Consider the following 18,008-nt stretch of genomic DNA (forward strand, 5'->3'; position numbering starts at 1 on the left):
TGCCGCTTTGCATCCGATGGCATTAAGAAACTCGATCGCATCATGGCGCCACCCCAGCGGCAGCAGCAGACCGGCACCCTCCTCCCTCCGGCACATGCACATGGGTGAGCGGTAGACCAAGACGGCCCGGCGCATATTTAACAGTCTCCTACGCCGGATAGACATGCCTTTCATCCATCCCGGCTAGCTTGTTAGCCTTTGCCTTTAGGCTTTTGGCGCAATCAAAATTTTTTGTTCCATGGATCCGTGTGCTTTTTGTTGTTGCACTGAACGAAAGAAAGAAAGGAATCGAAAGAGTGACCGTGAATTCATGATGGATGGAGAGATCATGAATGTGTGCGATCCTGGGGAGTTGATGATCATGCGCGATGCGATCACACATGTCATTAGCTAGTAGCTCCTGTGGAATCGATCGATCGAGGATCTTTCTTTTCCGTGCGACGCGAGGCTAGCTTGCTAGCTAATGATATGTGTGCGTGCATGTGCCAGCGCGCGTGTTTGTGATGCTGCTCAATGCTCATACTGATACGCGATCGAGATCGGTCGGGTCGATCGATCCGCGGGTCAGGTGTTTGGTATGTGTGTTCTTGTCAGCGATGGGTCGACGGGGGTAGATGGGGGCTAGTTAATTTTACGCCGGTTTGGTTTAGTGGAAGTCGTGCACGTAGCCGAGGCTATGCCGAGGATCGCTCAGTTCGTTCGTCGCGTCCGCCTCCTTGGTGGACGTACGTACGCTGGTGCTCTCGCTGGCTAGCTACATGCGATAATGCCCGGCCCGGAGATCGATCGATCATCAGCTAGTACGTGGTTGTTGGTGGAGTGAATGAGTGAGTGTGGCGACCGGTGGACGCGATCTTACTCCAGTTCGGTTTGGTGCCACTCGTTCACGTAGCTCAAGCTATGCTTAATTTGTTTCTTGCATTGGCTGGCCACTCCATTAGCTCCTTAGCTTTTGGCTAGGGTATCAATCGAGCGCGGGCTCGTGGCTACACGATGGCGGTCTAGCCTGTAGCAGCTAAGCTACGGCGGACTGGCGGGGAATCGTCCGGCCGGCCGGGGAGGTCGACCGGTGCGGCGTCGCGTCTCGTCGGCCGCTGGATCGATGGAACGACGTAAAGGAGGACACGTGTGCGTCTCGCGCCCCGTCCCGTCGCCGTCGTCCATCTCCTCGCCGCGCGCTCCCGGCGGGGGAGGGCATGGAACCAGCCTATCTACGCGAAGCGCGCACCGGCCCTGGGCTGTGCGCGCGGCCGGCCTGTACTAGCTAGGTGCAAAAAAAAAGGGCATGCACGAGAAAAGGAAGGGAGGAGGGACGCGGACGCATCGACGCGACGGACGAGCGGCCATGGCGCACGGCGGCACATGCATGCGCGCTGCCAGCTCTTATCGTATCGCGGAGTGGATCAGTGGATTATCACGACGCCAGACGTGGGGGTGGGGGGCATGCCAGCCCAGCGGCGACACGCACGTACCAACGCACGGTGCCAGAGGAGGCAGCGAGCGATACGCACAGGCACAGGCATTGTTGGGGAATCTATGTGGCCGGGCCGGGGCGGGGCGCCGGGCTCGCCGGAAAACCCGTGGACGTACGCGCGTGGCACAGCTCGTCCATGGCGCGCAGGCAGGGTTCAGTTGGCACGAGCCCGGCCACGTGCGGCCAGAGCCCGGAGACCGACATGTCGACCGACCGACCGGCGTCCGGCCATGGCGGCAGGGGCACAGTGCCACACGAGGGTTCCTCCAGGGCCAGGGCCAGAGGCAGGGACAAAAACAAAGGAGCACCCCTCGCAGGAGAGGAACCGTGCGTGCGTGCATGCATGAGCATGGCAGCGACATGGAGATCACGGTGCTGGCACAGCGGACGCCACTGCCACTGCCATCCATACGTGCGTGCGTGCGTGCGTGTTGAGGCTGCCGCGACCGGGCCCTGCCCATGCACGCCCGCCCCGTCCGTCACGACGACGCACCACAGTGTACTAGTACTACTACCAGCTCGTGGCCGGTGCATGGTGCATGTGCGGAGGCCGGAGGCAGAGGAAAGCAGCCAGGGGGGAAAGGCCAGGAGAGTCCATGGCCCCGGTCGTTTTCTCCTGGGCAGCAAGCTAGCCGGCGTGGCCCGGGGCTCAGCCCGAGACCACCCATGCGTCCCGGCGTCGCTAGCTAGCTAGCTGGAGCCCGAGCCCGTACTACAGTAGAGTGACGTGCGGCCAAATGGATCCGTCCCGAACGAACGAACAGGTTTGAACTGACCGAGGTCCGCATCGGCGGCCCCGCCACCGGCACCACGCGAATCTCCAGCCCGGCCAGGCCAATGGCACCCCTCGGGCGCCGAGCACCATGCAAGCAACCCGGCGGCCTCGTGATCCCCAGCGAGCAGAGCAGCCAGCTCCTGCTCCTCTCGCTACCTGCCGCTAAATGTTTGGTAAACTATGGCCCTGTTTGTTTAAAAAGTCCTAGAACTTTTTTAGTCCCAACTAAAAAGTCTCTAGTCTCTATCTGTTTATTTCCAGGGACTAAATATGGACTAGAGGATAATAAATGACGTGCTAAAAGACCATGCTGCCCTTAATAATTAACTAGTACAGACTAGTACATATACATAAATGATAAAAACAGAAAAAACCACTTGTTCATTTGCCGATAGAAGTCCCAGTTCGGCACTTCGCCGCATTGGAATCTGCCGCTAATAATTAACTAGTACAGATTACATAAATAATAACAATAGAAGTCCCAGTTCGGCTCCTGAAAAACCACTTGTTCATCGCATATAGAAGTCCCAGGGCCAACAACACTAGAAGAGAACACTTGTTCATGCCAACAATTGTTCATAAGAACAGAAATAAGCTTGTTCGTAACAACCAAAACAACACTAGAAGAGAACACTTGTTCGTGCCAACAATTGTTCATAAGAACAGAAATAAGCTTGTTCGTAACAACCAAAACAACACTAGAAGAGAACACTTGTTCGTGCCAACAATTGTTCATAAAAATCGAAATAAGTGAGATTACATGAGCGAAGAACACTTGTCCATAAGAACCGAAATAATATATTATTGCTGTTTCAAGCTCCACAACCCATCAGCGACCCAATTTCTAAATTGATTCATAGCAGCACTATCCATCTCATTGGTTGAATCATTTGTTGGAGTGGTCGTTGGCACAGGCAATGGTACATAATTTTCATCTTGATCACACTTGTCGAAATCTATATCAGCTAGTTGACTTTCTCTAATAAAATTGTGCAGTGCAATGCAGGCCACAATGATTTTGCTTTGTTTCTGTTGTGGATAACTTGGTAAGTGAAACAAAATCCTCCACTTGTTCTTCAAGACTCCAAAACACCTCTCGATGACATTTCTAAGTGAAGAATGGCTGAAATTGAAGTGCTCCTTTTTTCCTCTAGGCATTGTGCCATCACGGTACTCCTCGAAATGATAGGTTAACCCCTTGTATGGTGCAAGATAACCAGGTCTATTTGGGTATCCTGAGTCCACAAGATAGAACTTTTCAGGTGGAGGTTTTGGAAACTTGTCACCAAATCTGGATCGGGCATCATTGAAGACCCTCATGTCATGCACCGATCCTGGCCAACCGGCTAGGACAAATGTGAATCTCATATTAAAGTCACACACACACATCACATTCTGACTCTTCTCCTTATGTCTATTCCTATGCTGGACAGCAGTGGCAACTGGTACCATGACTTGTATGTGTGTCCCATCTATTGCTCCAATGCAATTGTCCATAAATGGTGCATACTTTCTAGATCTTAGTTTTGAATGCACAGTTTTGAATTGAGGATTTGTTGGCTTGATGATGTCTTTTGCGAGCTTGATCAGGCAGGCTAAAACCTTATCAAACTTTCTTACAATTGTGTCCAATGACCTAACAAATCTGTTTTCTGCTTGTCTTAGAGATTGAGGGGAACCAACTATCCACAAAAACAGGCCTAGAGACTCAACTGATGACATTCTTTTGGTGGACTTCAAACCATAGGAATCAACAAGCGCACTATGCAATTTCTCAAAGACTGGTCTATGCATTCTAAACATGTTGTAACAGGAAGTTTTGTTGCCTAGTGTTGTCATAACCCAATCATGCCCAGACTGTATTGGTACTCTTCTAGGTCCTTTGTTACAGTAAGAGTCCAAATGGTACATACCAACCATGCAGGCCATCTGCAGCATTCTTCTCTTTCTGTTTTGGTGCATCAACAACATCAGTGCTTCATCATCACTACTGCTCCCATCAGCACTGCTGCCATCGTCAGCACTGCTGCCATTGTCCTGAAACATGCAAACATTAGTACAAATTGTTCATCATGCACCACCTCTTCAAGTAGCAAACATTAGTACACCCAAACATTATGAAACACAGTAACATGCAATGATCATTTAGCAAGGTCGCACACTACAGGTCCATTACATAGTTATTTTGGAAAATAGAACACTAGTACAGAAGAACACTAGGACAACTTCTTCATCATGCACCACCTCTTCAACCAAGTCAGTCTAGCATCATCACTTGTAATGTTCTCAAATATGACTCTGTTTGCCTCATCTGCAAATAGTTGAGTTGCCATGAAGTACTCGACACTTGTTTCTTCTGCACCACATTGAACCGCCAACTTTTGACAACGAGTAATGCTCTCCTTAGTGCTGTTTGATTTATTCTCTCTTGCCTTGTCCTTTGCTTCCTGCCTTTTGTTTGCATATTCAGTGATCATCTCAGAAGTGTTATCACTATTGATACTGTTGATCAGCCCTGTCATTAGTTTCACCATTGGGCTCTTGTGTTTCTTGCCTGGGCTTGTTGCTGACTGTTCAGCGCCGCTGCTTCCCCTCTTCCTGCTGGTGGTGCTCATTGGACTCTGCTCATGTCCATCATCGGCAGCATCATATTCTTCTTCCTCTTCATCTACGGGCACATAAGCTGACGATCCATCAACTGCCACACCTTGGAATAGCTCTATAAGCATATCCAAATACTTAGGATTGCCAGCCTTGAATTTTCTGACATCTGGTCTTTCCTGCAGCATTAGTTAGGTAATTAGGACAAGGCTAACTAATGTAATCAACTGTGAGCAATTCAACTGTAATTTGCTGAATGATGTACCTTAATTTTTTTTGTCCACCACTCACTTGATGCGGTTATAGCCCCGTCTCCAGTTCGGCCACAACCAGTTTGCTGCCCCAACCACGCCCAAGCGCTATAGAAGCTCTTGAGTTTAGTTAAACAATTTTTGAATTGCTTGGTAGTATGGAGGAGGCCGGCGCGTTCATAAAATTTTGTTTTCATATTATTGTAGGCTCTAGTTGTCCAAGCACCATTCACACAGTGTCCATCCCTAGCTTCCTCACAGGCAATGTTACAAAATATCATAATATTCTCGTCTGTCCAATCAGCCTTGGCAATGTTTTTCTAAACAAAAAATAACAAATACACAATTCAAACAAATTGGGTGGTGAATTCCATATACAAATATATTCGGTGGTGAATTCCATATACAAATTTAACTATATCTATTTACAGCAACAGAACACATGTACATGAATTTGCACAACTCAGTTACAAAAAGTCTTCTACACCCAGATACAAAAAGAAGATGAATCTGACAACAATTTCTACAGTCTTCTACACCCAGTTATATTGGTCTACACCCCAACTATCCAGTTTACAGCAACAGAACACATGTACATGCTGTGCTCGTAGCATCAATATGGAACTTTGCATACCAATAATTTACTGCACTTTTCATACAAATGGGCACTCGAGCACAGCATCATAAGGATGGCACCAAAATGTTGATCTACTAATTATAAGGCTGATAAGGATGGCACCAAAATGTTGCATAACTGGCATGAAAATCTTTTACTAGCAAGAACACATGGACATGAATGTACAGAACTCAGAAATTTACCTCTCCAAAAACACAGTTGTCGTCTCCATCTTCAAATCCTTCACTGTCGTCTACATCTTCTGAAGGCACGGCAGATGACGATGCACGTTGCCGGCTTGCAACTTGAGAGATTGAGAATCCCCGTCCTGCGACGCCTATGCTGCCGGCCGATGAGACCCCACGGGCTCGACCTACACCGCGTGCAGTGTCCTGGGGCACGGACCTCCCACGCCCTCTGACGCCTCCGTCACCAACAGCTGCGCCCGGGGCGACGAACGGCCGCATGTGAGAGCCCGATCCACCTCCAATGTTCAGAGACCGGGCGCGGCCTCCTCCACCCTGGGACACGGACCTCCCACGACCACGTCCAATCGGAGGAAGACCATGACCGCCTGACTCGCCACGGAGGAGTTGCTGGTACGAGCCCAAGTCGGGGTAGTCGTCGACGTTGGTGTTCAGATCGAAGAAGCCCATGCCCCTCCCCAAATTTCCGCCCGCGGATGAGCCCTGTGAAGCCTGGTGATGGGAGGGGACCTGAGAGAAGTAGTGAAGACCATCGTCTTCATCACCGTCCATGGCGGCGGCGGCTCCGGCCAATGGAGGCGGGGCACGGGCTGGAGATGGAGGTGCGGTGCGGGGGCGGGGAGCGGCGGCGTCTGGAGGTGCGGTGCGGGGGCGGGGACGGGCCGGAGATGGAGGTGCGGTGCTGGGGCGGGGAGCGGCGGCGACTGCAGGTGCGCTGCGGAGGCGGGGAGCGGCGGCGACTCCTGTGCGGGACGGGGCAGCGAGCGGGAGAGGATAAGGTGAGGCTCGGTGGGGGCAGGGCAGGGAAAAGTCTCAAAAAGACTCTATTAGAGGGACTTCTTCTTTTTAGTCCCAAAGGCCTAGTTTAGTCCCTAAAAGTCCCTTCCGTTTGGTAAAAAAGTCTCTAAAAGGGATTTTTTCTAGTCCCTACACAAAAAAGTCTCTGTAAACAAACACCCCCTATGTTATCTGTTGGAAACCAGGCTTGTAGGTTCAAACAGTGCAGGAGGCAAGATTATGCGCGAGCGACGCATCTTGAGCTCGACTGGGCTTTTTGAGTTCTTCTTTTTATTATTCAGTTAGACAGGTAGACCACTTTGCGTGCTATTCTCCAAAGTGAGATCAAACTTCATGGAAAATTGCCTGGTTTTCTATTCGAATTTGCATGCTTTTCTACTTTTCTCTCATCAAACATCAAGCACCTGCTCCTTTCACAAAGTTCCTCTCCCAGCTGGTTCATCCAAAACTACTTTCTAGTACTCCCTCCGTTTCAAATTACTTGTCGTAGATATGGATATATCTAGATATATTTTAGTTCTAGATGCATTCATTTCTGCGACGAGTAATTTGGAACGGAGGGAGTATTACGCAGTGATGCATATATTCTGCCTTCTAAATTTCTTTGGGTGTACCGTGTCGTCGTGTCCAACTATTCTGTTTTTCCTTTAATTTGGTACAGTGAGCACACAACTTATATATATCAGGGTTTAGATGCACCAGAATTCTGCCCACCTCGCCCGTGATTCCCAGCTACGTACCTCAAAGCTACTGCTGCTCATGTTCCGCGTTAATTTACGTTATCGCTTCGAAACCACGCTAGTAGTAGGTTCAAACAGTGTTGGCGCTAATTATGTGTGAGCAAGCACTGTGAGCCCCAAGCCCCGCCCCAAGGATATTTATAATTTGAATCATGCTGGTTTGAGTGTCAAACAACCTTTATGGTGACTCCGTGAATCACAAGATGATGTGTCGGCTCAGTCTCTAAGGGGTGCTTACAAGGATAGAGTATGCGTGCGCGTGTGCGTGTTCATAGGGTGAGTATATGTGCCCATGTACAACTGTCTGCATTTGTATTGTGTATCCGTAGCCCTGGATATTCTGTTGAATCAGACTTTTCTGGCTAGCGAAACAAGATGATCTACTCGTGCGAGAAAACTAGAGACTTTCTGCTCCTTGGAGATAGCATTCTTTAGAGATGGTTACTATAGAGCTGGTCTGATTTGTAGAATTAAAAACCATAGAAACTGTTTTCTCTCTCGAGTATGTTGCACGCAATTTTTCGAAAGGGAATTCTGCGCTCAGTCTAACATCGCAACAAATTCCCTGATTGTTTTAGAAATTTCTTCCAAGTTTTTGGTGATGTTACAACCAAAAGTACTTCCGCATGTAGTGGTTTATACATTTTAAATTCCTTTAGCATGCAACGTGTTCTCATGTCCAACTGTTTTATTATTTTCATTTATGCGCTATAACAGAATCCTGCAAAACAAAAGGCCCCAAAGGCCGATTTGACACGCTGGAATACTTATAGGAACGTGCTTTCGTTCATGGGGAATAAAATGGCATGTTGCAAATCTGGTTCCAGAGGTTACAACAAACGAAAAAATCCATCCAAAAGGTTACCCGTCCATCGTTGTACAATGATCAAGATTATGTGCGTACCATCACTTTTGTAGTGATTTAGAGCATGGAAATTAATAGATCCCCATGTGTACTTTATCAATATTTTGAATAGCGCGCTACAAAATATAGCGAGGCCCTTCTCTAAATGCTACACAAGTTATAGCGCGCTAATAGCGTGCTATATTTCAAAATAGCGCTTGGAAAAAAAATCAAATATATCTAGAAATAAAGTATTTAAGCAACTAAAATTTTCATAGGAGCAAGCAATATATGCATAAGGGCCAAATCCAGTACATAAAAATAGTAAGTCTCAAACATCAACACTCAACAGCCATAGTTTAAGAGTCTCTAACATGAACAGCCACCGGGGCAGCAACAATACAACACAAAATAACACACGAGTTTTAAGATAGTCTACATCAATAGCCACCGAAGGGGACAACATTACAACATAGCACAATCAAATTATTTAGAATCACTCACTGGTAAATGCATTTCATCATCTTCCGATTCAGAAGAAGACTCAGCTGATTGCAACTCATCATCACGATAAATAGGAAGCAACTTCTTCTTCTTCCTAGGACGAGATTGAGACACTATCTTTCTTTTTGATGGAGCAACTTCTCCTTCTGATGTTGATTGTGCAACTTGTACATCTTCATGTTCAACTCCTGTTTGCACTCCTTCAACAGACACAACACCAGTAATCCACTCATTACCTTCATCTTCTACAACATCTACAAATGTGTGGTCCTCAATTGGGTCCCTGTTTTTCATCCCTCTCTTTTCCTTTAGTTTGGAGTTGAACTTGATGAACACAAGGTCTCTCATTTTGTCATGAAGTAGCCTACTGCGTCTTTTTGTGTGAATCTATAGGTGATGGGATTAGAGCATTGATTTCTTAGTATGAAAAAACAAGTAAACAAATGCAAGAAAAGTATGGCAAAGATACTGGGTTGTCCTTCTAATGTGACAATAAACAAGTTGACATATGGCATGCATCTTTCTGACCTGCTGAAAAACACTGAAATTCCTCTCACAAGTCGAGGAGCTGCATGTCAAACTCAAAATCCGCATCGCCAATACCCTGAGATTCGGTGCACTTGACCCATGATTGGACCACCAATCAGCTTCATTAAGAGCAAAAATCGGAGTTAAGAAACCATTGCAAGTTCTGATATGAGAATGGAGAAAAAGTTAAAATGTAAATATGCACCTGGATCAAAGTTTTTGTTTTTCCGCTGCCTTTTAGCAATGTCTCTTCCAAATGACCCCTCTTCACCTTGATATGCCTTAAGTTCATCTGTGATTTTGTCTTGAAGGCGAACATCTTCCACCATTTTTCCCATGCAACTGACAACCCCATCTTTAAATGTTGGATCCAACAAAATTTGTAGCTTGTTTTCATAAAAGTAGTATGGATTTAAGAAGTATCCAGCCCTATGTAGTGGCCTCTTCAATTTGTTGTCCCATATTTTATCCACTATATCCAACACTTCTTGAAAACAAGATTCTTGTTGTTCATTTTCAAACTTGGCTGAGATCTCTTTCTTTGCATCCAAAAAGGCGCCGTATATGAATCCCATAGCTGGTACATCGCTGTCCATTCTCCTTAGCAAGTTAGCCAATGGTTCAAAGAACTTCACAGCAATATCTACTCCTCTCCAAAAAAAATCAGAGCGCACAGTTTTGTTGGCTTCCCTTCCTTTAACCTTTTTTAGATAGCCCATTTCATCAAGTTGATCTGATCTAAGTAGCTTCTGGAGTTGCTTCTTGTTATCCAACATGCTCTTCAAGTTTAAGTATGCTGTAGCAAACCTAGTAATACCGGACCTAACCAGATCTTTCCCAAGGAACTCCCTCATTAGGCTCAAAACCCTTGTGTGTGCATAAAGGAAAACTGTCACAGCTCTAGCTTTTGTAATAGTGGAGTCAACTGATGGTAGCTTACCGACGTCCTCTAGCATCAAATCAATACAATGGGCAGCACAACCATTCCAGAATATGTTGGGCCGCTTTGCATTCAACAATGTAGATGTTGCTTGATTCACACTTGCATTATCAGTCACCACTTGAACTACATGTTTCTCCCCAATCTCTTCAATGCAATCATCTACAAGGTCAAAGATGTACTTGCCATCTTTCTTCACAGCTGAACAATCAAAAGAATCGAGAAAAACCACACCATATGCACTATGGACTACCAAATTCATTACCCCTCTTCCTCTTATGTCGGTCCACGCATCTGTCATGATTGTACATCCAGTGAGCTCCCAAGCTTCCCTATGAGCCTTGAAGGATTCCATCACTTTCTTCTTCCTCTTCTTCAAGAATGGGCCACCCATTTCATAAGGACTAGGACCTGGCAAGTCTTCACCGTATTGTCCAATTGACTGAAGCATAAGGGAAAAGCTTGGAAGTGTGACTGAATTGAAGGGAATGCATGCTTCATAGAAGAACTGGCATATGTACTCACAAGCACGGTTCCTTTTCTTCAATCTCTCCCCAGTTGTCAGCTTTAATTGAATGCTCTCACTAGATTTTGCCTTCCTTGCAGCTATAGCATCTTCAGGTGATAGTTGGCAGAATTTTTCCATAGGCCCACCTGAGGATTTAGATGTTTTGCCTCTCGCAGACTTAAGCATAACAACAGAATTTCTTCTGCCATCCTCATCACTTGAACCTTCCCCCTCTGAGTGGCTCAAGTCCACTTCACTTCTAATCCTCTTCTGCTCTGAAATTTTTGATGCCTTTTTATCACCCTTCTTTGTCAAAAACTCAGTCATTTCATCCCTTACATCAGCTGGCACTTTTGTACAGGGAACAACACCGAAAGTTGGAATGTTTGCAAGGTGGAGCTTGATTCGAGTAATACCATTGGTGTACACATGATGATAGAAAATGCACTTCAAAGAATTCCTCTTGTTTTCGTCAGGACAAATGCAATATTTCCATCCTGGGTCTTTTGATTTCACATTCACAACGGCAACTTCTCCTTGTACCGTTGATGTTGCGCTTGAAGCACCAACGCCTACAATCAGACAAATTATATATCAAATTAGCAATGCCTACGTCTTCAGTGCAGTACATATATCTTTAGTATAGAGTAAAATCGGCCCATCCAAGCATTAACACAAGTTACTCTTATTACTATAGTTCAGTTCAGTACTATATGGCCTGATAACTCAGATACACACAAATATACATAGTTAATTAGTCAAACTGTAAACCATATTGAGGAAATCAACATCTTTCTATGAATATACAGGGATCTCCTTCTAAATCCTACTTCCCTTTGTTGGTGCTCTTGTCGGCATTCATCTGGTGGTGCTCTTGCCAGCGGCATAGCAAGAGACGGGGAGGGCATGGAGATGGCTCAAGGGAAAGTGGGTATGCGACAGTGTGGATGCTTGATTACCTGGTGGTTGACTTGCCAACGGTGTGGTTGACATCGCCCGTCGGTGTAGGATGGAGTCGAGATGGAGGACGCTGCCGCGGCAAGATGATGCTGTCGCCGCTGCTCAAGATATTGCCGCCGCGCTGATGACTAGATCTTGCCGCTGCCTGCGCTCACGACCAGATGTTGCCGTCGCCGTCGTCGTCGCCGCCACCGCCGCCGCTCATCTGGGCTAGGAACTGGGAAGGGGATGAGAAGTGAGAACTAGGGTTAGCCGGTTAGGTCTCATGGGAGAATAAGTGAGAAAGCTAGTGGTCGGTCGTGGGTTGGTTTTGGGCTTTTGGCCTGCTGGGCCTGCTGGGCTGCTCAAGATATTGCCGCCGCCGCTCATCTGCACATTGTAACGTTGTAACGTTACAAAGTTATAGCGTGTGTAGCGCGCTAATTGCGCGATTAGCGCCGTAGCGTCCGATTTTGCCAAAACGTAACGTCTCCCTTCCAAATATGCTATAACCGCGTTATAACGGCGAAATAGCGCGCTATTCAAAATATTACCACAATGAATTTGAATTCCGAGTATTCTTTTACTTCAATAGGTAGTACATTATTCCCCACACACAAAAAAAAGAACCACCAATATAAAATTTGGTAGGTTCTATCGTTATATTGAGTATTGATACCACCAATGATTGTCATCCGACAGTAACATCATATGCTCCATTCAAGTACGTACATTTCCATAACCAACATAATTATTTCAGAATGTTCTTTTGATTTTTTGGTGGTGTAACCAAAACTACTTTGTCATGCAGTAGTGTCTGCCTATCTTTTTTTACTTCATTTATATGTTACCAGAACCTTTTAAATCCATTAACAAAAAAGAAAAATCATGAAAAAAAAATCAAAGGTCGATTTGACACACTGGAATGTTATTGGAACATGTGTTGGTTCCTGGAGAATAAAATGGTACGTAGCAAACCCGGATCCGGAAGTTGTTAACAAATTGAAGAAATCCAACAAAAGGTTACTTGTCAATCGTGGTACAAGGAACACAATTATGTATTTAATAAAACCTCTTTTGAGTGAATTCATCATGGAAATTTGATAGATCCCCTTATATGTACTTTACCATAACCAATTGAATTTTGGGTCTTTTTGACTTTGATAACCAGTACCGATATTCCCCACACAAGAAATAACTATAGACAATGCATAACTTGAGTGGTTCTGATATTCTCCTGAGTATTGATGCCACCAATCATTGTCATGCAACAGTAAGCACGCCATGTTGCATTTCTATTGTTCTGTTTGGCATATTTCCATAACCAACAGTAGTGCTCCCAGCAATGGCACATCTCGGGCGCCGAGCACCAAACAACCCGGCGGCCTCGTGATCCCCAGTAAGCCGCTAACTCCTGCTCCTCTTGCGACCTGCAGCTAAATGTTTGTTACATTATGTTATCTGTTCGAAACCAGGCTTGTAGGTTCAAACAGTGCGGGAGGCAAGATTATGTGTGAGCGGGCATCTTGAGCCTGAGTGCGCATTTATTACACAATTTAATTCGAAGAGGGAGGATTCTATATGAATTTGAAGAGGGAGGACTCTATTTTGTTGAAATTGTTTTCTTTTCGTAGACCTCGCTTTATTTGTTGGATTTGAGATTATCTTTTTATTCTTTAGGTAGACTACTTTGCATGCTAGTAGTTTTTTCTAAAGTGATATCAAACCTCATGGAAAAATTCCCGCGTCTCTATTGGAATTTTCTTACTTTTCTAGTTTTCTCTCATCAAACATCAAACACCTACTTATTTTAGGAAGTTCCTCTGTGTGCTCCCTGGTTCAACCAAAACAACTTTTCGTCACGCAGTGGTGCATATATTCTACATTCTAAATTTCTTTAGGCACTTGATGCTTCTTTTATTTAGAACATGGTTAATAATAACAGCCCATATTCGGCTATATGAAGTGTTTATAGCCAACCTAATAGCTTGTTTATACAATAGTAAGTCATATTTGTATACTATGCCATTAATGCGTGGTCCACTTTTTCTATCTCACAAAGGGTGTTGGAACACGTGCTACAGCCGGCTGTAAGTTTTATAGTCAGCTTCTCTTCTTCCCCCTCTCCTCTCTCCTCCACCTAGGCAAAAATCTTATGTGGCATGTCTTATATCCCGCTTACATTATCCTATTGTACTTGCTCTTAGTACCGTATATGCTTTGAGAATCCCGATGCACTAGAATTCATTTGCTACGTGTTGCTCATGTTCTGCGTTAAAGTTTAAATTACATTATATGTTCGAAACCAGACTAGTAGTAGGTTCATACAGTGTTGGCGCTAAAAATGTGTGAGCAAGCACTGTGACCACCAAGCCCCAAGGATATTTACGCAATGTAATTTGAATCATGCTGGTTTGCGTGCCAACAAGGGGATATTATTCTTCTGAGATGATTAGTATGGAGCTCATCTGATTTATAGAACTAAATAATATATATATTGTTTCCCTATTGAGTATGTTGCACGAATTTTTCGAAAGGGAATTCTCCGCTCAGTCTAACTTCACAATAGATGTCCTCATTGTTTCAGAAAGTTCTTTCGAGGTTTTTGTGGTGTTACAACCAAAACTACTTTTGTCATGCAGTAGTCTATACATTTAAAATTGCTTCAGCACGCAACGTGTTCTCATGTCTAACTGTTTAGTTATTTTCATTTATTTGTTATAGGATCCTGCCAATCAAAAGCCCCCAGAGGTCAATTTGACACACAGAATATTTATAGGAACATGCTTTCGTTCTTGGAGAATAAAATGGCACGTCGCAATTCCGGTTCCGGAAGTTATCAAGGAACGAAGAAATCCATCCAAAAGGTTACCCGTCGATCACCATACAAGGATCAAGATTATGTGTGTACCACCCCTTTTGTAGTGAGTTAAAGCATGGGAATTAAATAGATCCCCTTATGTGTACTTTACCATAACGATTTTGAATTCCAAGTCTTCTTTTACTTCAATAAGTAGTACATTATTCTTCACAAACGAAAAAGAAGAACCACCGATATAAATTTTTGGTGGTTCTACTGTTCTATTGAGTATTGCTACCACCAATCATTGTCATTCGACGGTAACTCTATATGCTCCATTCAAGTACATTTCCATAACCAACATAATTATTTCAGAATGTTCTTTTGCTTTCAATGGTGTAACCAAAACTAGTCTGTCATGCAGTTGTGTCCTGCTATTTTGTTACTTCATTTATGTGTTACTAGTACCTTTTAAATCCATTCGCAAAAAGGAAAAATAATGCAAAAAAAGTGCCCCCAAAGATCGATTTGACACACTGGAATATTTATAGGAACATGTTTCGGTTCCTAAAGAATAAAATGGCACATCGCAAACCCGGCTCTAGAAGTTGTCAGCAAATTGGAGAAATCCAACTAAAGGTTACTCGTCAATCGTTGTACAAGGAACAAGACCATGTATTTGGTAAAGCCTCTTTTGAGTGAATTCATCGTGGAAAATTTGATAGATCCCCTTATATGTACTTTACCATAACCAATTGAATTTTGGGTCTTTTTTGACTTTGATAACTACTAGTACCAATATTCCCCACACAAAAATTAACTATAAACAATGCATAACTTGAGTGGTTCTAATATTCGGTTGGGTATTTATGCCACCTATCATTGTCATGCAACAGTAACAACACCATGCTCGAATTGTGTTCGATCGCAAAAGGCTGCATCATGTGCATTTCCATAACCAACACCAGTTCCCCCAGCAACCAGAAAAGAACACTATTGCCCATTCAGCAATTCCTTACAAAAATCCACTGTAGATATTAAACAATGATAAAATTGGAATAGATAATGGCAAGATGACAAATATATTCACATGGAGCGCAAAAGGCCACCGGAAATGGGCTATATAAGCCCACCACCCTCCTCGCCTCTGCCAAGTGCTCAACCTCCCACGCTCTCCTCCTCCTCCAGCAGAGAAACCCAGAGCCAGAGCAGAGCCAAACCCCCAAGAAACCAGTGCCCCGCCACGTGCTCTCCCGAAGTAGCGTCGCGCATGTCCGCCATGGCCGCCACCGGAGCAGCGCTGCGGCTTCGCCTCCTGTTCCGGATGCTAAGGGTGGGGGAGCTCATCGCCGTCGCGGCGCTCTTGTCGTGGTCCTCCTCCCGCGCGCCGTCCGTGGCCGCCGCCGCGATGCGCGTCGCGGGCTCGCTCCTCTTCAGCCCCCGCTTCGTGTTCGTCCTCGGCAACGCCATCGTGCTCCTCCTCCTCGCGCTCTCCAGGCGCGAGCGCGTGGAGCCGTCCCCGGCCTCCTCCGCCGCGGCCTCCTCTGCCGGCGCCGGTGTGGAGCAGGGCCAGACCCCTGCCGCCAGCTTCGCTTCGTTCGCCGTACAAACGACGCCGACGCCGACGCCGATGCCGACGCAGGCAAGTGAAGCGCCCGTGGTGGTGATGCCGGCCATGGCGATGGCGATGGCGACGGTACCGGAGGAGGAGGAGGAGGTGGTGAAGCCGGTGGTGTCGGTGACGACGCGCGCCGCGGCTGCCGTGAGCAAGGCCCGCGCGCCGAGGCGGACCCGGTCGGAGAAGATGGGCCGGCGCGGCGTGCTGTCCAGGCGGTCGGCGTCGCCGGAGCCGCTGCCGCTGATGCGGCGCTCGGAGTCTGACAACGGGCGCAGGCGGCGGTCGTCGGTGACGGCGCGGGACGTGGCGGAGGTGGGCGTGGCGCGCGGGTGGGCCGGCACGGACGACGCGGAGGAGTTCCGGCGCACCGTGGAGGCGTTCATCGCGAAGCAGACGCGGTTCCGGCGCGAGGAGGAGTCCATGGCCGGCACGCTTGTCCTGGTCGAATAAGTTTCGTCGTCGGTGATGGTCCGGGGTTGATGGGGACCTGGTCGGAGACACTGTCAGTCACTATGTGCAAAGTACATAAGGAGGAGGAAGAAGAAGCTCTCGTCTCGTCGCTTCACTGGTCAGTAGCTAGGAGAGTTCGGTCATGGCCATGGGCACGCCTTGTTTTGTGGCGAGGCACGCACGGGCATGGCAGAGTGGGTGCGCATGGGACGGGAGCGACGTGGTTGTACCGTGGCCGTCGGATCGCGGATCGCTCGTGGTGCTGGATTTACTTACTGTAGCGGAGGAAACCATGAGTCTCAAGATGTCTTTCTCTTGTGCATCGCCGGTTCAAAAAACTTGAAATAAAACGTACTCCCTCTATAAAGTAATGTAAGATCTTTTACATCACTACAAAGTACAGAGGGAGTGTATAGTGGAAGCGGTTTGGTGTGTGATTCGAAGGGGACATGGTAAATCATGTCTTTCTCGTCCTTTTTACACGTCGTCTCGGCCAATTCCGATGTTGGTCGAAAATTCAAAGAGAGAAAAGGGGTGCGAAAAGTGTGCGCCGGGCGGGGCCAGGATAAACTCGGGGAAACTGGAGCGAACGGCAGAGTGCCACACGACGGATCGGAATCAGATGCCCATTGCCAAGCGGATGGATAGGCTCGGCGCCACCCGTAAAGCGCGAGGCCAAAACCGCCTAGTGAGAGTGTGAAACATGGGACGACGATCATCGTGGCCCGATTGCTACCACCACATCCACAGGCGCGTGCGAATTAGATGTACATGTAGCCGATGGCATGCAGGTGCAGGAGCGAGTCTCGTCGGGTCAGACGCGCACGGGGCGTGCGCAGATCGGCAAGGCGCGCGCCCACTGTTGCGTGGAGTGTGCGAGTTGTTGCGCCCGTGCACAGACACTGTTCCCTCGCTCGCCACTGTTGGCTCCTAAACAATGGTCACCAAGCTACTAAATAATGGTCACCAAGCTACTAAATAACGGAAAATTTGGGTTTTCTTTTTTTTCTCTCTCCCACAACAATGGTCACCAAGCTACTAAATAACGGAAAACCAAGCAAAATATGCCCTTGAAGAAAAGGGCGACACAAATGCAGACACTTACCTACATGCACATACCCTCATTTTTATTTCTCGTGAATACGTAAAACTTGTGTATCAATTCAATGATAAAAGAAAAAAAAGTGATTACAAGGTATGGAACAACACACAGGACCAACACATGAAACGAATGGCGTGGTGCCCGGAGATCAAAGCACCGAGACATGGGGTGCTCAGCCCAAACATAGAGAACAACACGACAAAGCTTCTCCCAGCTCAAGCCACATAAAGACAACCAACAAATCCAACTCCACCATGGGGACGCCACGAGCAAACAAAACAACGCCTTGCTGAAGGGGAACGACGTTAAAGACG

At 46.6% G+C, this 18,008-nt stretch overlaps 1 protein-coding gene across 1 annotated transcript; it reads left to right on the forward strand.

The window, feature by feature from the left end:
* Positions 1-15,668: 15,668 nt before the first annotated feature.
* Positions 15,669-17,007, forward strand: LOC123069692 (uncharacterized). The gene has a single exon (XM_044492626.1). The coding sequence runs from the start codon at positions 15,795-15,797 to the stop codon at positions 16,590-16,592; it is 798 nt and encodes a 265-aa protein (XP_044348561.1). The 5' UTR covers positions 15,669-15,794; the 3' UTR covers positions 16,593-17,007.
* The last annotated feature ends 1,001 nt before the right edge of the window (positions 17,008-18,008 follow it).

Source organism: Triticum aestivum, chromosome 1A (genome assembly GCF_018294505.1).
Source record: "Triticum aestivum cultivar Chinese Spring chromosome 1A, IWGSC CS RefSeq v2.1, whole genome shotgun sequence".
NCBI lineage: Eukaryota > Viridiplantae > Streptophyta > Magnoliopsida > Poales > Poaceae > Triticum > Triticum aestivum.

Excerpts from the sequence above, each read along its gene's own strand:
- LOC123069692 (XM_044492626.1), top strand. The coding sequence starts at position 15,795 with ATGTCCGCCATGGCCGCCACCGGAGCAGCGCTGCGGCTTCGCCTCCTG.